The sequence below is a fragment of the Mustela lutreola genome, chromosome 11 (genome assembly GCF_030435805.1).
Source record: "Mustela lutreola isolate mMusLut2 chromosome 11, mMusLut2.pri, whole genome shotgun sequence".
Lineage (NCBI taxonomy): Eukaryota > Metazoa > Chordata > Mammalia > Carnivora > Mustelidae > Mustela > Mustela lutreola.
This window is the reverse complement of record NC_081300.1, coordinates 26653461-26680547: the sequence shown is the minus strand read 5'-3', so window position 1 is coordinate 26680547 and position 27087 is coordinate 26653461. Positions and strand designations below refer to the sequence as shown.

General features: G+C 36.6%; 1 protein-coding gene across 8 annotated transcripts in view; it reads right to left on the bottom strand.

Annotated features, from left to right (window-relative positions):
- PIAS2 (protein inhibitor of activated STAT 2) overlaps positions 1–27087 on the bottom strand; it is a 90694-nt gene that overhangs the window by 50614 nt on the left and 12993 nt on the right. For 6 of the 8 annotated variants that reach the window (XR_009345746.1, XM_059138785.1, XM_059138778.1 and 3 more), the window contains 3 exons: positions 26105–26213; positions 17342–17816; positions 717–801 (listed from right to left, as the gene is read on the bottom strand). Coding sequence is in view for 7 of the 8 variants with exons in the window: in XM_059138785.1 (XP_058994768.1) it covers positions 717–801; positions 17342–17813 (557 nt within the window). In the remaining variant the exon portion in view is untranslated. Of the gene's footprint in view, positions 1–716; positions 802–17341; positions 17817–26104; positions 26214–27087 lie in introns of those variants that run through there. The other 2 variants (XM_059138779.1, XM_059138780.1) reach the window with 2 other exon arrangements.

The window sequence follows — 27087 nt, the reverse complement described above, 5'->3', positions numbered from 1 at the left end:
ATACCTCAGAACAGTGCCAGTTTATTAATTTTTCTGGGCTAAGAACATGATGTCTACTTTAACTCTTAAAGTGCCTCAGTTTGAATGATAAAATTTATAGACATCCTATCTTTGGGCTGTTGTCACAAATTCTTTTTTATGTTGCTATATTTGGAATAAAATTTTCATTAAAAGTTATTGCCAAAAAGTCAAAAAAAAAAAAAGTAAGCTAGGGTTTTAAACTGTTTTCTAATACAGAGTATTTATTAAGTATTTGGCTAACTTTAGTCAATTATACTATGTTTTCTTAAGGAACAATAGTCCAACTATTATGGACTGAACTGTGTCTCCCCAAATTTCAGGTTGAAGACCCGACCCCCCAATCTGACCTTATGTGAAGATGGAAACTTTAAAGAGGTAATTACAATTAAATAAGGTTGTACGGGTGGGGCCCTAATCCAATACAAGTAGTGTCCTCATAAGAGAAAGACACCAGGAATACACAGGCACACAGAAGAAAGATCAAGTGAGGCAAGAAGGCAGCCTCTATAAGCCAAGAAAGAGAGGCCTCAGGACACACCAAATCTGTTGACACCTTCATCTTGGACTTCAAGCCTCCTGAATTTTGAGAAAATAAATTTCTGCTGTTTAAGCGACACAGTCGCTTTGTAACGGCAGCCCTAGCAGATTAATACACCAACATTCATGAAGAAACATATTCCAAACATTCCTCTTACCTGGATATGCATATCTCTCTAACTTGCTGAGGTGTCAGAGCAAAAATAAAAAACTTCTCTTGAAATCGTTGAATACTGCTTTGAACTGGGGAGGGAAAAAAAAGAACATTCCAATATCCAATATCCAATATCCAATATCCAAAAGGTAACACACCCAAGGATATAACCATGTGCAATAACAATGCATTTCTGATCAAGAGTCTGCCAAATTCTGCAATTTTTTATGGTTAAAATACTCCAAAATAAAGAAGTAGTAAAATGCAGAGTCATCTTGGAATCATGAAAGCAAAGTCACTCTAAAACAGGCTCAATTTTCAGCAGTTTTTATTCTAAAACACTACTTGTAACATAGTCAAAATGTAACACAAATGTTCAAAATTCTTTTTCTGTTCTGTTCTGTTTTGAAACTGTTCATTTCATCCTTGACTACAGCATTATCAAATGAAAACCTGAGGAAGTCAAAAACTCTGCCTAGAACTCTATACCAGATTTAGGTGGTCTTTTGTTTGTTTTCTTTGTTTCGTTTTCAACACTTTATATTCAGCTACACAAAACATTCATATAAAACTTTAAACTTAATACAAGCACGCTAACCACAAAAAAAAATTTTTTTAACTTAAAACTTCCAAGTTGATCAAATGAAGATACATAATTAATTATATATAGAAGTTTAAAAAATTGCCTAATGAAGTCATCCTTAACTATGTTATTAAAAACTGCGATCTACTTACTTCACAAAGAACTTTATAGCACATTTATCCTGATAAAAGTATTATTCAATGATGTTCTAGCACTCATTAAAACAAAATAAAGCAAAAGTCAATATAGAGACCTTGTGCTTCCAACAAGTATTGCAACAACTCACAAGGCAAAATGCCTCTTGTGTGTGTTACTGGCCACAGTTTTCCTGATACATAAAGAAAAGTAAACAAGATGCCAGTTAAATATCCAATGTCAGAGGTCTTCCATCCACAAGTCACACCAAATCAAGAAAAACATTAACTCCTTGAGTAAAACACTCTTCTTTAAGCACTGTTTATTACACCAATTATGTGCCTAGAAATTGTGTCATAAACTGGCTGGTATTTTCCGAAAACTAAAAAAAAAGGAGGGGAGAAAGAGGAATGTGGTAAAAGCCTAAAACTGAAACAAAATGCTAAGTCACAAACATAGGGATGGGGCAAAAAAAAACACAAGAAAACACACACAAACACACAGCTACAGCAGTAAGTTTCCCCATTTCTTCAATTCTCTTCACCCCTCAACTCTTCCTTATAACAGATTTCACTTTCCACTCTCTACCCACAGTTAAGGTCATTTCCCACTCTCTACCCACAGTTAAGGTCACCAATAACCTCTTAACTGTCACCTTTGAGATTAGAGGTGAACACTCTGCATTTTAAATTGGAGCTAATGGTATAAGCACTCAGTCTATCTAATCAGAAACCTCCGAATGTCTTACATAGGTACAAATGGAGTCCCAGAAGGAGAGAACAGGGCACTTAAAAAACAAAAGGTTTCAGAAATAATGAAAGAATACTGATTAACCCAAGAGGTAAGGGAGAGCCCTTTCAGATCAAAGCTCAAGCAAATACAAAGAAAGATACCTAGTCACATCAAAATCAAACTACTGTAAACCAATACTGACTACAAAATCTTGTGAGCAGTCAGGGAAAAAGAAACATTACATACAAGGGAAAAACAATATGAATAAAGGCAATGTTAAGTCAGAGGTTGTCTTTAAAGCGGTGAGAGGAAAAAAACTGTCACTGGAAAATTCAATACCCTTCAAAAACAGGGTTAAATAATGACGTTTAGCTAAACGAAGGCCAAGAGAACTTGTGAAAGCAAATACACAATACAACTAACAAAAAAGGAAACTGTCAGGATAAAAAGAAATATCAAATTCTAAACCAAATTTTCAGGAATGAAAACCACTCTAAACAGTAAGTGGTAAAGATAAAAGAATATGCTGTTCTTTTCTTATGATGTCTTTAAAAAGATAACTGTGTAAAGCAATAGCGGTGTGCCTGGGTGGCTCAGTCAGTTAAGACCTGCTTTCAGCTCAGGTTATGAACTGGGATGGAGCCCCATGCTGGGCTCTCTGCTCGGCAGGGAGTCTGCTTCTCCCTCTCTTTCTCAAGTAAATAAAATCTTTTTTAAAAAATAAAAATAAAGCAAAAGTTGTGGCACTGAAAGGCAGGATTTTTAAGATACACAGAAGGAAAAGATACCACAGTAGCAAAACCATAAATAAATTACCTGCCCAAGAGCTGTGATTCTTGCTTCATTCTGACGAGCTTAATTACCACAGATCTCCCTAGAGATAAATTCATTCCTTGTGCACAAAAAATGTTAGTTAGATACTACTGGAAAGCTGGGTGCATGCAGGACCTTGGGTCAAATCATCCAGTGTAAATACCAGTATTTGAGCTCTTGCCTGCGTGGCTGAAGTCAACCCACCCAGAAAAGAACCCATATACCATGAAACTTACATTGAACCTGGAAGGCTTCCATAGTCAGCATATGCCAACATTTATGTACAATTTACAGGACTTGCAGCCTAATGTTAGCAGTTTATATCTTAACATATTTTTACAGAAGCTTTAATTTTTCTGACATAGTTTTGAACTTATTTATTTGATGCTAAATTTTCTGTTCAAAATAGAATACCAAATAACTAGTGTTTCTTTGGGGCGGTGGGGGGGGGGGGGGAAGGATGCTTTATCACTGTGTACCATAACTGAAATCCAGGAACTTAAAGCAACAAAAACAAAAAAGTGCTAATAAAATCCAATTTGTATTAACTGACAATTTTTATATAAGACAATTTTAAGCGCACTAAACATGCCATGAGGCCTCTCCCTCTCTTGCTCTCTTTCTCAAATAAATAAATATTTTTTTAAAAATTTAAACACCTATTAGCTAGACTGTCATTTTAATACAGATCAGAAAAAAGAATGGCAAGATATAAAGCAGAAAGATGCAGGTATTTTCTTCTCATTCGTGTCTCCAACTTGGGATCAGAAAACCAATTCTACACAGACTCCATGAACACTTTTTATGTTAACAGTAGCAAATGACAACAGAAAAAGACCATGACTCAGGGACATGAATCAGATATGAATTTATTCAAACCCTTTCCTTTTTAAACAATCCTCCATAAGGTAGATTCTATTTTTCAAAGACAGCTACAACAATATTTCCCATCAGCCCTTCTTATAACCTTGACATTCTTTCAATGAATCAGTGGGGTCTTTATCACCCTCCCTTTGAACTTGAGTGGTCCTTTGCAACTGCTTTAATCGATGTTATGCATCAATTACATAGCGTAAGTGATGCTATGTAACTTGCAAGGCCAGGACACAAAAGCACCATGCAGTTTTCCCCTGCTCTCTGGGGACACTCTCTTGAGACCCAGCTCTCAGCTCTCACGCTCTAAAGAAGCGCAAACCAGACCAAAGGAAAAAGCCTTATATAGGTACTCTAAGCCAATAGCCAAGCTGAGTCCAAGCCAAAGGTAGCACAGACACCACACATGAGTGAAGATGCCAGATGTCAGATAATCCCTTTTCTAGACATCAAGTCACCCCCAGCCCCTAAGTGTTCTTAGCTAAGACCGCAGACATACTCAGCTGGAGACAAGCTATCTACACACTGTTGGAACTTCCAATTCCTAACAGGGAAAGTCCACGAACATAGTAAGATGGCTATTTTACACCACTGTACTTTGGAATGATATATATATTATACAGCAATAGCAAAACTATGCCACAGCCTCATGAAGTTAATTTAAGTATTAATCTTAAAAATTCCAAGTTCTATCATTATAGATAGCTTCACTTATAATTACTAATTGATGAGTCCTGCTGATATGACATAATATGATTCTTCTAGACTTGTGGATATTGGTTCTTTCAACCCTTTAAACATAAGTGGACCAGAATATTACTGTATCCTCATCTTAGCCCTACTGGTTATTATTTGAGGGATAGGAAATTCACATAAGAGCTCCAAAGTCCTTCTTTACTCCTCAATTAAAATGGTTTGCTCATCTGCTTTATTTTTAAGATTTTATTTATTTGAGAGAGAAAAAGCCCCACATACACTCAAGAACAGTTGGGGGGGCGGGGTGGTGGGGGGAAAGGGACATGCAGACTCTGCACTAAGCATGGAGCCTGATGCAGGGCTCAATTTCAGGACCCTGAAATCATGACCTGAGCCAAAATCAAGAGCCAGACATTTAACCAACTGAGCCACCCAGGCACCCCTCATCTGCCTTTTAAAGGTTATTTTGTGGGGTCATGATCTCAGGATCATGAGATCAAGTCCTGCATCAGGCTCAGCACTCAGTGCAGAGTCTTAAGATTCTCTCTCAGGGTGCCTGGGTGGCTCAGATGGTTAAGTATCTGCCTTCAGCTCAGATCATGATCTCAGAGTCCTGGGACTGAGCCCTGCATTGGGCTCCCCGCTCAGTAGGAAGTCAGCTTCTCCCTCTCACTTGGCCCCTCCTTCCCTGCTGGGCTCTTTCTCTTTCACTTGCTCTCTCTTAAATAACTAAAATACTTTTTAAAAAATTCTCTCTCCCTCTCCTCCTCCTCCCAGCTCACACAAACACAAAAAAATCTTTTTTAATTTAAAAATAAAGGCTGTTTTGTGGATCAAATGCAATAACATATGTGAAATCATTCTGAAAACAATATAGCCCTATACATATGTGATGTATTTTCAGTTCCAGAAGTCCTAATCAAAAATGTCTGCTTTTAAGCTCAGGATAAGAAATCTGTAACATACAATGGTAAAAATATTAGATTGGTAACAGACTTCTCCACAGAGATCTGGCAGGCCAGAAAGAACTGGCATGATATATTCAGAGCACTAAATGAGAAAAACATGCAGCCAAGAATACTATATCCAGCTAGGCTACCACTGAAAATAGAAGTAGAGATAAAAAGCTTCCAGGACAAACAAAAACTAAAAGAATTTGTAAACACCAAAGCAGCCTTACAGGAAATATTGAAAGGAGTCCTCTAAGCAAAGAGAGAGCCTAAAAGTAGTAGACCAGAAAGGAACAGAGACAATATACAGTAACAGTCACTTTACAGGCAATACAATGGCACTAAATTCATATCTTTCAATAGTTACCCTGAATGTAAATGGGCTAAATGCCCAAATCAAAAGACACAGGGTTTCACAAGGGATAAAAAAAAAAAAAAAACCCTTGGGGCGCCTGGGTGGCTCAGTGGGTTAGGCCTCTACCTTCGGCCCAGGTCATAGTCTCAGGGTCTTGGGATCAAGCCCCGCATCGGACTCTCTGCTCAGCCTGCTTCCCCCGCTCTGCCTGCCTCTCTGCCTACTTGTGATCTCTCTCTCTGTGTCAAATAAATAAATAAAATCTTAAAAAAAAAAAACACACACACCCTTAATATGTTATCTACAAGAAACTCATTTTAGACCCAAAGACACCTTCAGATTTAAAGTGAGGGGGTGGAAAACAATGTACCATACTAATGGACATCCAAAGAAAGCTGGGGTAGATATCCTTATAACAGATAAATTAGATTTTAAGCCAAAGGCTATAATAAGAGATGAGGAAGGACACTATATCATACTCAAAGGGTCTGTCCAACAAGAAGATCTAACAACTTTAAGTATCTATGCTCCTAACATGGGAGCAATCAACTATATAAACCAATTAATAACAAAAGCAAAGAAACACATCGACAATAACATAGTAATAGTAGGGCACTTTAACACCCCCCCTCACTGAAATGGATAGATCATCCAAGCAAAAGATCAACCAAAAAATAAAGGCCTTAAATGACACACTGGACCAGATGGACATCACAGATACTTCAGAACATTCCATCCCAAAGCAACAGAATACATATTCTTCTCTAGTGCGCATGGAACATTCTCCAGAAGTGATCACATCCTGGGTCACAAATCAGGTCTCAACCAGTACCAAAAGACTGGGATCATTCCCTACATATTTTCAACCACAATATGCTCTGAAGCTAGAACTCAATCACAAGAGGAAATCTGGAAAGAACCCAAATACATGGAGGCTAAAGGCGCATCCTACTAAAGAATAAATGGGTCAACCAGGAAATTTAAAAATTGAAAAAATTCATGGAAGCAAATGATAATGAAAACACAACGGTTCAAAATCTGTGGGACACAGCAAAGGCAGTCCTGAGAGGAAAAAATGTAGTGATACAAGCCTTTCTCAACAAACAAGAAAGGTCTGAAATACACAATATAACCCTACACCTAAAGGAGCTGGAGAAAGAATAGCAAAGAAAGCCTAAACCCAGCAGGAGAAGAGAATTAATAAAGATCAGAGCAGAAGTCAATGAAATAGAAACAAACAAACAAACAAAAAAACCCAAAAAACAAAGAACAAACAATAGAACAAATCAATGAAACTAGGAGCTGGTTCTTTGAAAGAATTAGTAAGATTGATAAACCCCTGGCCAGACTTATCAAAAAGAAAAAAGGACCCAAATAAATAAAATCATGAATGAAAGAGGAGAGATCACAACCAACACCAAAGAAATACAATTACAAGAACATATTATGAGCAACTATACGCCAGCAAATTTGACAATCTGGAAGACATAGATGCATTCCCAGAGACATATAAACTACCAAAACTGAACCAGGAAGAAATAGAAAATCTGAACAGACCCATAATCAGTAAGGAGACCGAAGCAGTCATCAAAAATCTCCCCACAAACAAGAGCTTGGGGCCAGATGGCTTCCCAGGGGAATTCTACCAAACATTTAAAGAAGAACTAATACCTATTCTCCTGAAACTGTTCCAAAAAATAGAAATGGAAGGAAAACTTCCAAACTCACTTTATGAGCCAGCATTACCTTGATCCCAAAACTAGACAAAGACCCCATCAAAAAAGAGAATTACAGACCAATATCCTTGATGAACACAGATGCAAAAATTCTCACAAAATACTAGCTGATAGGATCCAACAGAACATTAAAAGGATTATTCACCATGACCAAGTGGGATTTATTCCAGGGCTGCATGGCTGGTTCAACATCTGCAAATCAATGTGATACAATACATTAATAAAAGAAAGAACAAGAACCATATGAATCTCTCAATAGATGCTGAAGAAGCATTTGACAAAGAACAGCATCCTTTCTTGATTCAAAATTCTCCGAAGTATAGGGATAGAGAGTACATACCTCAATATCATCAAAGACATATATGAAAAACTCACAGTGAGTATCATTCTCAATGGAGAAAAACTGAGAGCTTTTCCACTAAGGTCAGAACATGGCAGGGATGTCCATTATCACTACTGCTATTCAACATAGTACTAGAAGTCCTAGCCTCGGCAATCAGACAACAAAAAGAAATTAAAGGCATCCAAATTGGCAAAGAAGTTGTCAAACTATCACTCTTTGCAGACGATATGATACTTTATGTGGAAAACCCAAAAGACTCCACTTCAAAACTGCTAGAACTCATACAGAATTCAGTGAAGTGTCAGGATATAAAATCAATGCACAGAAATCAGTTGCATTTCTATACACCAACAAGACAGAAGAAAGAGAAATTAAGGAGTCCATCCCATTTACAACTGCACCCAAAACCATAAGATACCTAGGAATAAACCTAACCAAAGAGGCAAAGAATCTGTACTAAGAAACTATAAAGCACTCATGAAAGAAATGGAGGAAGACACAAAGAAATGGAAAAATGTTCCATGCTCATGGATTGGAAGAACAAATATTGTGAAAATGTCTATGCTACCTAAAGCAATCTACATATTTAATGCAATTCCTATCAAAATACCATCCATTTTTTCAAAGAAATGGAACAAATAACCCTAAAATTTATATGGAACCAGAAAAGACCTCGAATAGCCAGAGGAATATTGAAAAAGAAAGCAAAAGTTGGTGGCATCACAGTACCAGACCTCAAGCTCTATTACAAAGCTGTCATCACCAAGACAGTATGGTACTGGCACAAAAACAGAAATATAGATCAATGGAACAGAACAGAGAGCCCAGAAATAGAACCCCAACTCTATGGTCAACTAATCTTCAACAAAGCAGAAGAAAATGTCCAATGGATAAAAGACAGTCTCTTCAAGAAATGGTGCTGGGAAAATTGGACAGCCACATGCAGAAAAATGAGACTGGACCATTTCCTTACACCACACACACAAAAAGACTCAAAATGGATGAAAGACTTCAGTGTGAGAAAGAAATCCATCAAAACCCTTGAGGAGAACACAGGCAGCAACCTCTTCGACCTCAGCTGCAGCAACTTCTTCCTAGAAACATCACCAAAGGCAAGGGAAGCAAGGGCAAAAATGAACTTTTGGGACTCCATCAAGATCAAAAGCTTCTGCACAGCAAAGAAAACAGTCAACAAAACCAAAAGACATCTGACAGAATGGGAGAAGATATTTGCAAATGGCATTTATCAGATAAAGGGCTAGTGTCCAAAATCTATAAAGAACTTATCAAACTCAGCACCCAAAGAATAATCCAATCAAGAAATGGGCAGAGGACATGAATAGACATTTCTGCAAAGAAGAAAACCAAATAGCCAACAGACACATGAAAAAGGGCTTGATATCACTTGGCATCACGGAATTACAAATCAAAATCACAATGAGATACCACCTCACACCAATCAGAATGGCTAAAATTAACAAGTCAGGAAACAACAGAAGTGGGCAAAGATGTGGAGAAAGGGGAACACTCCTACACTGTTGGTGGGAATGCAAGCTGGTGTAGCCACTCTGGAAAACAGCATGGAGGTTCCTCACAAAGTTGATAATAGAGCAATCCTATGACCCAGCAATTGCACTACTGGGTATTTACCCTAAAGACACAAAGAAGTGATCTGAAGGAGCACGTGCACCCGAATATTTATAGCAGCAATGTCCACAATAGCCAAACTACAGAACCTACTAGATATCCATCAACAGATGAATGGGTAAAGATGTGGTATATATATATAACAGAATACTATGCAGCCATCAAAGGAAATGAAATCTTGCCATTTGCAATGACGTGGTTGGAACTAGAGGGCATTATGCTACACGAAATGAGTCAATCAGAGAATGACAATTATCATATTATCTCACTGATATGAGGAATCTGACAGGCAAAGTGGGGGCTTGGAGGGTAGGAAAGTAAAAAATGAAACAAGATGGGATCGGGAGGGAGACAAACCATAAGAGACTCTTAATCTCACAAAAGAAACTGAGGGCTGCTGGTGGGGGGGAGGGGGTATGGAGACGGTGGCTGGGTTATGGACACTGGGGAGGGCATGTGCTATGGTGAGTGCTGTGAGGTGTGTAAGCCTGACGATTCACAGACCTGTACCCCTGAAGCAAATAATACGTTATATGTTAATTTTAAAAAGAGGGAGAGAGAGAGAGAGAGAAATGTATCTGCTTTTAGGGGCACCTGGGTGGTTCAGTCGTAAAGCATTTGCCTTCTGCTCCCTCTCCCTCTGCTACTCCCCCTCTCTCTGTCAAATAAAATATTTAAAAATATATTAGAAAATAGGGGCGCCTGGGTGGCTCGGTGGGTTAAGCCTCTGCCTTCAGCCCAGGTCATGATCTCAGGATCCTGGGATCGAGCCCCACAGGCTAGAGCCCACTCGGGCTCTCTGCTCAGCAAGAAGCCTGCATCCCCCTTCTCTCTCTGCCTGCCTCTCCACCTGATTGTGATCTCTGTCTGTCAAATAAATAAATAAAATCTTTTAAAAAAATTAGAAAATAAACCTCTATTAAAAAAAAAAAGTCTGCCTTTAAAGACAGCCAAAGTTAAAAAAAAAAAAAAAAAAAAAAAGGAAAGAAAGAAAGAAATACAGTCCAACAGAAGCATTTTGCCAACTATTCAATAATAATGACTTTCTCTTGGTAAGATATTCAAGTAGAAAATATTTTAATATGCCTAAAAATGTTAACTATTGTTAGTAAAACAGGAAACTTCCAAATCTCCCCCACCACAGAAAGTTATACGGACACCTTTTAATAAATTGGTTTACATTTAGTCAAGAATGCTTCCTAGCAATGAGTGCCTAGTTAACAGGAGTTTATAAAATGACCCACTCAGGGAAGAGTTAAATCAAGATGTTATATAGGCAGTTTTGTGAATTAGCATGGCTCAGTCTAGCTAATCTGTAAATATAATAATTCATAATGTAACAATGAATAAATAAAAGTTTATTATACTGCATCATCTAAGATCTCTATCCTTAGCTAATAAAATGAATAGTTTATTATACTGCATCATCTAAGATCTCTACCACCCACCAATCAACTGTTCCATTGCTGCCAATCAATAATACTCTTATAATTTATTCCCTTTCCCATCATATCTCTGCATCCAAAGTAAAGTGGGGAAACAATCCTCAAACATGTATAAATAAAAATACACACAAAAACAATATTCTCATACAGTTATAATAAAAGAAATAAATACAAAAAGTTCTGTTCTATATTTGTAAATAAGCTTGTTTTTGATAACTCGTTTCTTAACACACTGGAACAGGCACATGGAATGCTTTCAATAAACACGAGTGATCCTATATTCCCATATTCAGTTGTTTACAAATAATTATCATTGAACATTGTTTTATATGAACACTTTTCAAATGATAATCCTATATACACACCCAAATTTTTCTAATTTAATGGAATTCACTCAGAAACCGGAGTCATTTGAAAGAATTTCATCTAGACAGAAACCATCACTGTATTATTAATCATCAGTGAAGGTTAATATGAAAGGACTTTCTTCCCTATACAACAGCTGCAAAGATCATGTGGGGAGAGCAGAGCACTGAGGTTTCATGCTTCTCATAAAAACAGTGACTTTAATTCAGAACTTTCAAACAGGAGAATAGTTACCAATTTCCCCATCACTGGAAATCATTCATTTCCTTCACCCCAGTCCTCTTCTTCATCCGCTATATCCTTTCAGTTATTAAGTCCTGCTTTCTAAAATTTTCTTTTCGGCTGCTTCCTCTCCGTTTTCACTACCACCAGCCTACTCAGAACTATTACAAGTAATTGCTGTAATGAAATGAAGAGCAAAGTTGCCTCTCTCCGGTCTCCCGTCAGAACACGGTACGGAGCTGGTCATCCTTAGCCTCACTCTCACCACCCTTCCGCTGCTCACAAATGCTCAGCAGCTTCCTACTTCAGAATGAACCCAGTCTAAGCTCCTTTACCTGTGAGCACCTCCATAACAAAGGCCCCTCCTCTTCCCTAGCAAACCTACATTTCCCCATTTCCACATTTCCAGTGTCTCCCCAAGTCTTACTCTTTACTCAAAACAGTTTCCTCGGTCAGATCCCACAACTATGCCACTTCCATTTCTGCTACTGCGACTATTCACAGTTCTCCCCTTTCTTGGGGTTTCCTCTCCTATAAATGCCATCCATTCAAAGTAGACAAATTCATACTTCAAAGCTCCTTCACATCTGACTCCTACTCCAAAAAGTCTTGACTGACTTTGCCGATCCTGAGGCTGATACAGTATGAGTTTCAGATACACAATTTATAGTTCTTCATCATACAGGTACATAGCTCATGGCTACCTGGCTCTCACGTTAATACTATCTCCCCAAATAGATAACCAACTTCCTAATGGCTATCTCATATCTCTGGCTTCTCCACAATTAGACTACATGACCATACCCAAATTAAATCATCATTACATACCCATTAGCTGTGTTAATAAAAATGATGCGTATAGTATCTGAATTTATCCAAACTCCTTAGAAGTGAGGTTCTATTTTAATGGCTTTCCATCAACTGCACATCACTTTAAACCTGTTTAACTGCACCCAAAAAGCTTAATGAGTTATTTCCTAATATTCAGGAATTTAAGAATATGAAAAATGTTAATTCTTACTAAGTCTCACTGTTTCAAGATTAAAAGGCCAATGATAAATTAAAAGACCAATGCTGATGAGGGTATAGAAAAATAATATAATCATACCCTGCTGGATTATAAATGTTAGGCATAAGGTTTCTGAAGCAACTGCTGAAACAAAAGCTGAATATCAAAATATTAAGTACTTGTACTGACTTCACAGTGGCATAATATTTCACAAATATGCTCAAAAACGCTCAGCAGCTAGGTATTCAGAAGCACATAGGCAAAAATTCTAATAGCAGCAATGTTTTAAAAACTGCAAGAATAATGACCGACCATGCTGGGTACTAAAATACTTTCAAATAAATAAAAAACAAAAATGTCCACCAACGGAATACTGGTTAAATGATGGTACAAGATATAATAAGATCTATTTAACCCACAAATCTCTAATGTATTTCCAAGAAACACTGTTAAGAAAGATCATCATGATGCAGAACTCCAGGAGGTGCTATTGGCAGAGGATACAAGTAAAACAGTATCCTCTCTCACTAGAAACGTGGCACAGTGATTCTGCAGTTGGAAAAAGCTCTTTTAATGAACAGGAAAAGACAGATGACAACATATACAGAAAAACAATTTACTACGCTACAACTCCAGCTGGGTAATATAGGACGTTAGGAGGGACCTTCCCTTTGTTATATTTCCATGATGTCTGAATTTTCAATTACTAGCATAAATTACTTTTGCAATCTGAAAAGCACAATGAGTAAGTTTTAAGGAATTAAAGACTCAAAATACTCTGAAGGTATTTCACAAAATACCAAACAGCTAGATGTATCAACATACAATGATTATAAGAGCCAGTCACAAAAGAATATAAATCATCACATAAATTTCAAAAGCAAATCAAACATTACTTTTTTAAAATACATACATGGTAAAACAAGCAAAGGAGAGAAATATAAATTCAGAATAGTGATTTAACTCAGAAAAAGCAAGGAGATGGCTTGAAGATATTGGCAATGTTCCTTTTAAAAAAACTAGGCAGTGGAGGGATGGGAGGAACACCAGGGTGGGCCTGGATCTCAGCTCAAACAAAACAAACACAAAAAACAAAAGTAGGTAGTGGTTTCACAAGTGTTCATTTCACTGATTTTTTTACACCTTAATGCTTTATATATATTCTTTTGTACAAGCTAAATAAAGACAAATTTCTTAAATAGAAAATTCCCAAAGGATTTCATCTTCCAAAGTTCTCTTTAAAAAAAAAAAAGAAGGGATGGGCGCCTGGGTGGCTCAGTGGGTTAAGCCGCTGCCTTCCACTCAGGTCATGATCTCAGGGTCCTGGGATCGAGTCCCGCATCAGGCTCTCTGCTCAGCAGGGAGCCTGCTTCCTCCTCTCTCTCTGCCTGCCTCTCTGCCTACTTGTGATCTCTCTCTGTCAAAGAAATAAATAAAAAAAAAAATCTTTAAAAAAAAAAAAAGAAGGGGCGCCTGAGTGGCTGAGTGGGTTAAAGCCTCTGCTTTCGGCTCAGGTCATGATCCCAGGGTCCTGGGATCAAGCCCCACATCGGGCTCTCTGCTCAGCAGGGGGCCTGCTTCCTCCTCTCTCTCTGTCTGCCTCTCTGCCTACTTGTGATCTCTGTCTGTCAAATAAATAAATAAATCTTAAAAAAAAAAAAGAAGAAGGAAAAATACAACTGAAAAGAAGAAAAAAAGACAACCTGTGAAAGCAAATCATAATAGCTATTTAAGGGAGGAGAACAGAGAGTTCTGTTAGTTTTTGAATTATGGGGTTATCTATTTGTTAGAGTAAAACCTTAGTCACAGAGAACTTTAGTATTGTGTATACTCTTGTTTTTCAGATGCCATAGTTGGCCATTTTAAATGCTAAAATATTTTTATTATAACCATTTTGAATAGAAATAATTCCAAACTACAAAACTATATTACAATGTATCTCCTTAAACAGAATATATACATCATGGTTGTTTCTTGGGTTCTTTTTTAAGCATCAATACTTGGGCCATGCTATAACAGCAACTCCCTCACTACTAAGGGCTATCAGTTTCAATATACCAAGAGGTTTGGGAATAACATTTTTTGACCTCTTGTATCTATTTTTGCTAGCACAGCCCCTCTAATCTCTCTTATGTTGTCAATTCATTTCTACTTAACAATAAGTTGATGGCTTAGAAATCATCTAATCAACTGTATATAAAATCAAGTATACACAGACTGGTTTGCAGATGTTAAGAATATGTGCTTTGAAATATGGATTTGAGATCTCTTTGGCCTCCTGAGGATTTTTAATTCTCAATCCCCAAATGTAAACAGGTTTCTCGATAGCAGGATTCCAAACAAATGAACTTCCGCAGAATTTCTATTTTTATGTATATTTTCAAATTATAAAACAATTAATAAAAATTAAGGAAGCTTCTGAATGTCACTGCATTGCCTTAGACACTGCAACACTGAAAGTTTTCAATTAAAGGTCATTACTGGAAATGATTAATTTTTTCCACTTTCATTTGGCAGACTATATGTTGATGTGGATTTTCTAACTTTCCACCTCCAAGTCTAAAAGAGCATTTCTTAGATCACTGTTTTATCAATCTGACATAACAAGATTACATACATTCAGAAAATTCTTTTTTTCCTCCTTAGGAAAAAAAAATCTTACCTCCAAGATAAGGAAATGTTTATTGTTTTAAAACAAGAATCAGTCTATAAATTCAAAAAAACAATGATAGGCAGGACTCTTAAAAAACATATGCATAGACAGTTTTTAGCTCAGGGGTAAAAGTTATTTCAAAAACCTTAAGGTTACATGTTATCTCTTACATTCTAATTTAAACTATGAGCAAAAGGCAGGTTTTTCTTAGCCACTCTTCAACACAAAATACCTCTGGCATTATTTTATCTAAGTGAAATGAGATAGGAAAATTTTATCTTAGTAAACTCACGAAATGCCTACTACTCTCCTTTAACCTTATGGAGGTAGTGAAAGAGAAACTCTATTAAATACAGAAAAGCAGAAAACTCCAGTTTCTATCTTTGAACTAAGCAGAGAAATACAGAAAGAAAATCACAAAGCCTCTCCAGAGTTCACCCCTTGGTGCAACACTGATGCTAAAGAACAGAGAAGACACGCCTGCATCTTCTTTCCAGGCACACAATCAGGTCTCTTTCAGTCCCTTTCACTGTAACTACAACCCCACTGCCCTCTCACATCTTCGCCAGCCTCACCTTAGCCATATTCCTGAGGAGTCCCAGGACCTATGCTTAGGTAGGGGCACCTAAGCATATTACCAGTCTGAATCTTTCTCAAAATACATACCAAAAAAAATTTGCAGTAACTGCCAAGAAAGAAACATGGAAATGAGCCATAATATGCTCCACTGGTATAAACAAAAAAACATGACAAAGATAGAAATAAGAAAAATTATGGAACCATTTTAACCAAATAAATGAATCTGTTTAAAAAAAAGATGAATCTTTTTTCTAAATCTCTGTAAAAGCATAAAAGAAAGGCAACTAGGTAATAAACATTTAAAAATGTTTGCTTCGGTTATTAATTCTAAAAATAAAAAATGTAAACAAGACACAAGCTTTCACCTGTCAAAATCACCAAGATTTGTTTTTAATAACACCTAATAAAGGCAGGAAGAAAGGCCATAAGAGACACTCTGTCACTTTGTGTAATGCAAACTGGCACAGCTCTTCTGGAAACTAATTTAGCAACATGTTATCAAGAATCTAAAATTAAAATGTTCTTACTCTTTGATGCAATAATTCTACTCAAAGAACTTTGTACAAATAATAAAAGGTGAACACAATCCTTACTTCATAATGAATGTAATGAAGAGGTAAAATGCATTTCTCTACCTGACTGGCTAAGTATTGCTAAATTAAAACTTTTAAAGCGAGGAGGAAGGGGCTGAGTAAAGCACAGCCACCATGACCTGCCATCACTCAGGCCGTACCGACTCCATTAACCAGTCCTACCCCTCAAAATGTCCTTCTGGCTCAACCAAGATATACAGCAGCATAATCTTCTACAAAAGGAAAAAAGCACATTGATACATATTTAAGAGAGTTCCCAAATGACTTGAAATAAAAAGAGTTTTCCCAGAATGAGGGGGGGAAAAAATCTCCAAAATTAACTATGAAATGCCATTTCCTAAACAATTTATTTCATCAAAAAATCCAAATACCTCTGTAAATAATTTCATTAGGCAATAAAAAATCATACCATTAGTACAAAGAAGCCATCATGTAGGTAAGAATTTGTTAAAGTCCCATGTATCATTTTTTAGGAATGATAAAATTAAATTTTCTGAGCAGTGAATGGATATTAAAAAAGCTAAACACATGTGTCCAACTCCATGTGCCGAATTAAGTATAAAAGGTTTATTTCTTATGAAAGCAGTTTAAACACTATGTTAAATGGAAACTAAATATCTGTAAAAATACCAAAACACAAATTACACACAAGCAATATCTGTACCTGTTCCTACACACAAAGATGTAATTTGAGTTCTAAGCTATAAAAATGTAGGTATGATGAATTAGCATTTCTATACTAGATTTCAGTCATGGTTGCCAATATTTTTTATCTGGCATTTACTTGCCATTAATGTTTGCATTTTATAGTATTAACAGCAAATTGTTAATCACTAGTTGAAGGCCTCTTGCCTTAGTTATTCCCTCATCTGGAAGGAACTAATTTCTCTAACACTTACCTAAACTCGTGGGCTTGATGAGAACATCAAGGACATCATAAAAGGGCAAGTTTTTTAACTGCACATCAGGATGGACCGGAGGGATTGGGGGAGATGGCTGCTGCATCTCAAACGTGGGCTTCGTGTCTTGAAGCAGCACAGAACCCACAGGAGAGGACGGTGAGTGCGGTGTAACCGAGGTGGAAGGCAGCGCGTGGATTCCGGCCACCCCCAAGTCAGGTTCTACAGGTGATGAGCTACCATCCAAATTGAAAACTGAAGATTTGATGGTGGATAAATCAGAGAGTCCCTCCAGATTCCGTGGGTACCGGCGTCTGTACAATTCTCGGATTTTGATCTGAACCGCAGGGCTGCAGCCGCTCTTCAGTAAATGCAACGCCCTCATCAGGAGGTCATGCTTGCGTCCACTTTTATTCCGTCCAGCAAAGCCTAGTAACACTTGCAGTTCAGAAACCCTAAAGCTAGAAACCATATTCTAAAAGGGGGGAAAAAAAGGACATAAGCCAAGAGTCACTGTCAAGCATATAAAAACCCCATCTAAAATATACCATAAAATCCGATTTTACCAGCATTTTATCACCTGGTATATGCTAGGAGCCAGCATTTTCACATACCACTTAAGATTGATCCTATTTATAGAGCCACTGCCCACCCAAGTTACATTCAAGTTATGGCATTAATCATGGTCTGCTCTATTAATCTTGATAATCTATGGCCTATCAGTTTCTACTAACCACCTCACTATCTGATGATGCTGAAGTGTAAACCTGTATTTGCTTTATGACTATGAAATTTATAACCGATGAAAGTTTTCTTTTCATCCTATCAATATACAATGTAATGCCTGCTACAGTACCATCAAAAATAAACCTAACAAAAAATTAGACTTTTGCAAAATTATATGCATAACTTCCAATACTAAATAGTAAATCTACAAAATCAGGAAGAATTGTGATCCAAAAATCCAGTGAATTTTTACCCCAACTCAAATTACTAAGAAATAGATAATGCATGGTCATTACACTTCAAATCACTTCATTTCCTCCATGTGTTAAAATGAAGATTTTATCAATCTTACCCCAGTGCTATGGACAACAAACATGAAAAACAAAATTCTTGGCCTACGTCAAGATGTTACAGATTACTCACGGTTTCATGCATAAAAAGGACTATGACAGCTTTCTCAAGTGTCCTGCCAAGAAAGAATGCAATGCACCTTTCCCATCCCCAATCCTAACACTTCGATTGAAGTTGGCTTGCACTACAGTGGCGTAAGCAACATTACCACATGCGAACACTAACAAAGGCAGTCATACAGACAGAATACATCCAGGACAGTTTCTAAAGAAATCTAACTCAGAGTTCATTGCTTTGCTTCCCTCCTTCTATTATTTTCACATTACTCTTTGCTTTAAGGAAACTTGTTTTACAGAAATGACGTAAAAGAACACAAAGTCACCCTAAGCTTGGCTCTCAAAATGGGATTTCTGGGAGGTCTCATATCACTTATTTCCAATCATAAATTTGGCAAAGGATGCTAATGCAACTGGCTCTATTAGTTGCTGTAAATATACAAACAAAAAGGAAGAAAGAGATAAGGGCTCACAAAATGAATGCAGAATCAGGACATTCTGAAGCAAAAAGAAATCCCCCTTAACTCAGTCTTCAACCAAATTTCAGCTGTCACCAGGTAAGGTGAGCCTACTATGAAAACTACCAAGAAGGGATTTCAGCTACTGTTCTCCACCAACCTCCAGTGTCTATATCTTTAGTATAATTTTTAATATAATTTTTTCCAAGTGGACTTTATCCAGTCCATTCTGCTGCCTCCCAAAGTGTGTCTTCTAATACTTCAGTGGCAACTGCTTTACGCTCCACACAAAAGAATTTCTCAATAAATGCTTGCTAACTGATTTTAAGGAAGTTCTATGAACCAGAGAGAAATATGTTGGCAGGACTGATTTTTAGAAAAATATATAAACAGGGGCACCTGGGTGACTCAGTTGGTTAAGCAACTGCCTTCGGCTCTGGTCAAGATCCCAGGGCCCTGGGATCGAGCCCCACATCGGGCTCCCTGCTCAGTGGAGAGCCTGCTTCTCCCTCTCCATCTGTTGCTCTGCCTGCTTGTGCTTTCTCGCTCTTTGCCAATAAATAAATAATAATCTTAAAAGAAAAAGATACATAAACAAAATTTTAAAAATATCTAAACAAAAAATACAAGTTAAGACCAGGACTTAAGGATGCCTGGGTCCTCAGTCAGTTAAGTATTCACCTTCAGTTCAGGTCTTGATCCCAGAGTCCTGGGATCAGATCCCACATTGGACCCCCTACTCAGCAGGGAGTCTGCTTCTCCCTCTGCTCCCACAAGTGCCCGCATGTGCACTCTCAAGCTCTCGTGCTCCTGCACGCACTCTCTCTCTCGCAAAAATAAATAAAATCTTTAAAAAAAAAAAAAAAAAGTTAAAAAAAAAAAAAGACCAGGACTTTAAATCAACCTTGTTTCTTTATTAAACAACACTATTTAAAAAATTAAAGCTGAGTCATCATATAATTGGAACATCACATACAAGAGTGAAGGCAAGCTGAAGGTGCTACATTTAGAAAACCTCACTAAGGAAGTAAATATGATAGTTACATGCAATAACCAATGAGTAAAAAGATTTCCTTGAGACTACTCTTCAACTCTTATATATGAGATGGAAACTGCACAAGCAGTCTAAAATTTGGGGAAGTTCTAATAGGTCAGAAGTCATGGTAAAGATCAACACAAACTTTGTAAATAGATATTCCATCTGCTAGGATGTATAATAGGAGGTAGAGAACGGAACTGCTGAGGGAATTGACAGATCACATTTATATTAACACTGCCTATCCCAACTACAATATTAAAACAATTTACATCTTCATTTATAAGTAGTTTTTGAAATCCCAATGACATAGATGGTTCTAGATCCAGAGTATTCCGCTAAGTGAAGTAAGTTAGTCTGAGAAAGACAAATACCATATGATTTCTATCATATGTGGAATTTAAGGCACAAAACAAACGAGCAAAAGGGGAAGAAAAGAGAGATAGAGGCAAACCAAGAAAGACTCTTAACTACAGAGAACAAACTGATAGTTACCAAAAGGGGGATGAGTGGAAGGAGGAGTTAAAAAAGTGATGGGGATAAACAAGTGGACTTGTGATGAGCACCAGGGGTCATATGAAAATGCTGAATCACTAAACTGTATACCTGAAACTAATATTACACTGTATGGTAACTAACTGGAATTTAAATAAAACTTTAAAAAAACTGGGCAGAAAATTTCTCAAATAAAGACATATAGATGACCAACAGAGACATGAAACGATGCTTAATATCGCTACTCATCACAAAAATGCAAATCAAAACCACACTGAGCTATCACCTCATACCTGTTAGAGTGGCCACTCCAAAAGACAACAAAAGTTGGTAAGGATGGAGAGAGTGGGAAAACTGTTGTGCACTGTTGGTGGCTGTGTAAATGGGTATAGCCACAAAGGAAAACAGTATGGAGGTTCCTCAAAAAATTAAAAATAGAACTACCAAAGAATCCACCAATTCCACTTGTGGGTATTTACCTGAAGAAAATGAAAATGCTAACCCAAATATGCATGCCTGCCAAATTCATTGTACCATTATTTAAACACAATAGCCAAGATACAGAAACAACCTAAGTGTCCATAAATGGAAAAATGAGTAAGAAGCTGTGTATATATACACATACCCTTCACAGCTGTATATCTACAACAGCTTCTATACACATATACAATGGAATATTAGCCATACAAAAGGATGAAATCTTGCCATTTTATGACAACATGGATAGACCCTAAGGGCCTTATGCTAAGTGAAATAATTCAGACAGAAGTGGGCAAATACCATAGAATCTCACTTATATGCGGAATCTAAAAACAGAACAAAAACAAGAACACGAAGCTCACAGATACAGAAAACTGGTGGTTCTGATGGGGGGCTGTGGGGGAAAATGGGTGAAGGGGATCAAAAGGTACCAACTTTCAGTTATAAAACAAGTATGATATGGGGATATAATGTTCAGCATGATGAGTACAGTTAATAATCGCATATTGTGGAGCTCCTGGGTGGCTCAGTCAGTTAAGCACCCAACTCTTGATTTCAATTCAGGTCCTGATCTCAGGGTCATGAGTTCAAGCATTACTCCATGCCCAAATTTAAAAAAAATTGTATATCTCAAAGTTGCTAAGGGAGATCTCAAAAGTCCTCATCACACACACAAAAATATTTTTGGTGTGATAAATCTCTACTAGATTTATTGTGGTAATCATTTTGCAATGCATACACCTGAAACCAATATAATGTTATACATCAATATACCCTGATTAAGCAAATAATAAAAAATATTACCTGAAACTTGAAAAAAATTATTGGGGGAAATGAGTGGAGATGCAGGAAAACAAAACAAAATAAAACAAAACAAAAAAACCACCAACTAGGTACAGGGTACAAAGGGAATTCTCTACCTTTGTAAGATGTTTCCACAGTAAAAAGTTGGTTTGAATGGGGAAAACTAGTTGTGGGTTATACAACAACTCTCTATACTATCTTCCCAACTTTTCCATAAATCTAAAAGTATTCTAGATTTAATTAAACAAAAATTGTTTGTTTGAGGCAAAGACAGACAGACTATGGTCTAAATACCATTTCCCACAAAAGGAACCCAGGCTCCTTGAGGAAATAGCTAATTGCAAGTCTGGGGTAGAAAATGCACACGATGAGCCTAGAACATCTGATCACACCAGAAAGCAAAGAAGTTATCAAAGACTACCGGCATCTTGTCAGAAGGACACAGAAAACAATCTAGTAGCCCAAGACCTCAAAAAAAAAAATTCACTGATCTCTGCTAACAGAATGTTGAGAAACCAACTCATTATTCTGAAAATTGTTAAAATAAGGAAAGCAATACAAAAAGATTTATTGGCTCAAATAATGCCATATGGTTAATCTGCATAAATGCCAAAAGGGCATTTGCAAAAGTCCTAACCATTACTGATAAAACCTCTCAATACACAGGAACAGAATGAAACTCTGTTAACATGAGAGAGGATAGCTATCAGAAACCAAGAACAAATACCATCTTTAAAGATGAAACACTAGAAATAAAGACCCATAAAAGATGTTTTCTCATTTAAAATTATTCGAAGGTTTCAACACAATACAGATTTTAAAAGAAGCAATATTAATAATTTACAAATGACAGAACTTTCTATACTGAAAATATTTATTACCCACTGAAAAATAAGACCTAAAAATAACTTAAGAAATTCACTGAGTTATCTACACATCGAACAGATTTTTGAGTGACTCATCAGGAAAAACAGTATTTAAAATGAGTCTAATAACAAAACCTAAAATGCAAAGGCATAAATTTAAAAATTTTCCAATAGCTACATAAAAACAAGACATAAAAGAACCCTTGAATAAATTAAGAAATGTATCGTTACTAGATAAAAATAGTAAATACTGAAAAGATGTCAATGCCCCTAAATTGCATAAGTAAAATAAAATTTCAATGAATGACTGAGTTGAGGAGCTTGACAGATTAAAATTTATCATAAAGGGGCGTGTGGGTGGCTCAGTGGGTTAAGTCCCCAACTCCGGCTCAGGTCATGATCTCAGGGTCCTGGGATCGAGGCCCACATAGGGCTCTCTACTCAACAGGGAGCCTCTTTCCCACTCCCCCCGGCCCCCATCAACCCCTGCAGACTAGAACCTCTGCCTACTTGTGATCTCTGTCAAATAAATAAATAAAATCTTTAGAAAAATTTATCATAAAAATAAAATATATAATATGGCAGGTGGTGATGAATACAAAGGATAAAAATAATAAGAGAAAAGGACAGGGAATGAAGAGGTAAAGGATTTGCAATCTTAAAGAGAGAAGGTCTCCCTCAGGAGATAAATGAGTAAGTAACTGAAGGATTAAGAAGATACCCAAAGAGTATCTGGGAAAAGCATTCCAAGACCTCAGATGCAGCAGCCATAAGTAAGAAAGCATGTCTAACACAGGAAAGGAAAAGTAAAAAGCCCATCAATGCTGAACCAGAATTTAGAGGAATCTAACATAGCAGAACGATGACCAAAGAAAATGACAAGCCTCGGGGAGGAAAGTGATTAGCTTAAACAAACATTTACTGTATCAAATTACAATAGCAGATTTGTAAGGCTAAGAAATGACAGAACAAAACTGCAGACAATGACATGCATGTAAGTTGACAGAGTGGGGAGCAGTTTAAAAATGAAATAAAACTTTCCAATTAAAACTGCAAGATTAGTGAATATCACCACAGACACCACAGACATCAAAAAGAAAAAAATACAGGAATACTAAGAACAACTAGACACATGAATTTGGTAATTCATATGAAAAGGACAAATACCTTGAAAAATACAAATTAGGAAATTCACCCAATATGAAATAGATCACTCAAAAAATTTAATTCATAATTTTAAAACTCCCCAAAAGAGAGGCACCCGGGTGGCTCAGTGAAGCATCCAACTCTTGATTCTGGCTCAGGTCACGCTCTCTGGATTGTGAGATGGGGCCTCACTTGAGGCTCCACACTCAGCATGGAGTCTCCCCGAGATTCTCTCTCCCTCCCCCTGCTATTCATGCTCTTTAATAATAAAATCTTCAAAAAAATGAATTAAAAAATAAAACCCCTAAAAAGTAAATGATCAGGCCTAAATAGTTTTACTGGATAATTCTACCCAAACATTTAAAGAATTAACACCAATCTAATCTAATTTCTTCCAGAAAACAGAAGATGACAGAACACTTCCAAATTCATTTTATAAAGCTAAACAAAAAAAGCTGATGGCAAAACTAAACAAAAACAGTATGAAAAATAAGACTACAAACCATCACAAATATAGATGCTAAAATACTTAACAAAATGTTAGCAAAGAGAATTTAGTAATATAAAAAAGAATTCTATACCATCGCCAAGTGAGGTTTATTCCAGGACTACATGGCTGATTTAGTGTTTGAAATCAATGTAGTATACGCTTTTTTTTTTTTTTAAGATTTTATTTATTTATTTGACAGAGAGAGATCACAAGCACGCAGGGAGGAAGGCAGAGAGAGGAGAAAGCAGGCTCTCCGCAGAGCAGAGAGCCCAATGCGGGGCTCAATCCCAGGACGCTGGGATCATGACCTGAGCTGAAGGCAGAGGCTTTAACCCACTGAGCCACCCAGGCGCCCCAGTATACCCTTTTTTTGTTTGTGGTAGTATACCCTTATTAAAAGCTTAAAAAAGAAACACGTGATTTTAACAGTCAATGCAGAAAGAGCATTGACAAATTTAACACTCATTCATGATAAAAAATTCTCAGAAGAACAGGAACAGAGAACTTCCTTAACCTGATAGAAATCACCTACAAAAGAATCTATAGCTAACACTACACTTAATGGTAAAAGGATGAATACATTACCCTAAGACTGGGAAGGAGACAAGAATGTCAAGTCTCACCAAATGAATCAGAATAGTGTTATATGTTCTGGATAAGGGTAAAGACAAGAGGAGGAAGTAAGAGGCATACAGACTGAAAGGAAAAAAATTTTTAAAATTGCCTGTATTTGCAGATCCCAAAGTATCTATAAAAACAACTCTTACAACCAATAACTGAGTTCAGCAAAGTTGCAGGAGACAAGCGTGACACACAAATATGAATCACATTCCTATGTATTAACAAAAAATATACAGAAACAAGTTTAAAAACAACAATACCTGTTTGAAAATATAACAAAACACACAGGACTTGTATACTGAAAATTATAAAATGCTAATAAAAGAGGTCTAAGAAAATTTAAATGAATGGATTCTCAAGGCTTTTAAGACTCAACAAGGAAATTACATCAATTTTGCCTAAACTGACACAGATTTGACACAGTTTCAACCAAATCCCACCAAGACTTTTTTATATTTAAGATTATTCTAAAAGGTATATGGAAAGGCAAAGGAACTAGAAGAGCTAAAACAATTTAAAAAACAGAGACAGAAATCAGTCCATTCCATTTCACAAGTTAGCTCTGTTATCAAGACTGCGTGGTATGTTGTATGAGCAAAGGTAACACACAGGTCTATGGAACAGAACAGAGAACCCAGAAACAGAAACAATATGCCCAAGTAGTTTTTGACCAAGGTGCAAAAGTGACTCAATGGAGGAAAGACTGCCTTTCAACAAATGGTGCTGAAGCAAATTATACATCCAACTGTGTCTTACATTTTATACAAAAATTAACTTCAAATGGATCACGGACTTAAACATTAGGATAAAACTATTAAACTTTTAGGAAAAAACACAGAAGAAAATCTTCAGGAACTAGGGCTAGGCAAAGAATTCTTAGACTTGACATTCAAAGCAAAATCCACAAATGGAAAAAATAAACACTGGACCTCACCAAAATTAAAACCACGTGTTCTGCGAGCCCCTGTTAAAAAAGATGAAAAAACAATCAAGAGGCTTGGCAACAGTATTTGGAAACCACATATCCAACAAAGCATGAGTATCTAGAATATATCTAGAACTCTCAAACTCCAACAGGAAAAAAAAAATCCAATTTAAAAAAGGACAAAAGGCATAAAGAAACATTCCATCAATAAGGATATACAGATAAAAAATAAGCACATGAAAATATGTTATCATTAGCCACTAGGGGAGTGCAAATTGAAACCTCACTGAGGTATCACTAGATACATACCAGAATGACTAAAATGAAAAACAGTGATAACACCAAATGCTGGCGAGGATGCAGAGAAACTGGATCACTCCATACATTGCTGGTAGGGATGTAAAATGGTACAGCCACTCTGGAAAACAGTTTGCAAGTTCTTAAAAAACTATATATACAATAACCATACAACCCAGGAATTGTACTCCTGGTTATTTTTAGCCCAGAGAAATGAAAACTTATGTTCATCAAAAAAAACTATGCAGAAATCTTAAAGCACTTTTATTTTTAACAGCCCAAAACTCTAAACAACATGGATGTCTTTCAACAGGTAAATGGTTCAACAAATCCAAACCATGGAATACTACAGCAATAAAACGTGATGAGCTATCAATACATAAAACAACATGAATAAATCTCCAGAGAATGATGCTAAAACCAAACACAAAACATAACACACTTGATGATTCCATTTATATAACATTCTTAGAAAAGATAAAACCACAGAAATGAGAAACATATGACTGGGTCCAAGATATTAAGGGGATGGGAAGGAAGTGGGTGTGGTGATAAAAATGACAACAAGAGGGATCCTTATAGTGATGGAAATGGTCTAAATCTTGATTGTGTCAATGTCAATATCCTTGAAGTATTGTTCTCATACTGCTCTAAGGTTTTGCAAGATGTTACCACTGTGAGAACTTGGTAAAGAGTATGTGAAATCTCTGTACTACTTCTTACAATTGTGAGTAAATTAACAACTTTCTTAATAAAAGTTTAATTTAAAATTACAAAGACCAAGATTACTAGAGCGGATTAATATTTTTAATTCAATAGCCTGATATTCATAAGAGAGAAAACTAAAAGAACACAAAAATGTAGGGATAGGGAGAATTTTAAAAATCAGGCAAAATTAGTTGACCAAAAGAGAAGATTACAGCTATAATATAAAACAATAGTATATAATACAAAGAGCATTCAAAGGCACAAAAAGTTAATAGAGAGTAAAAGCT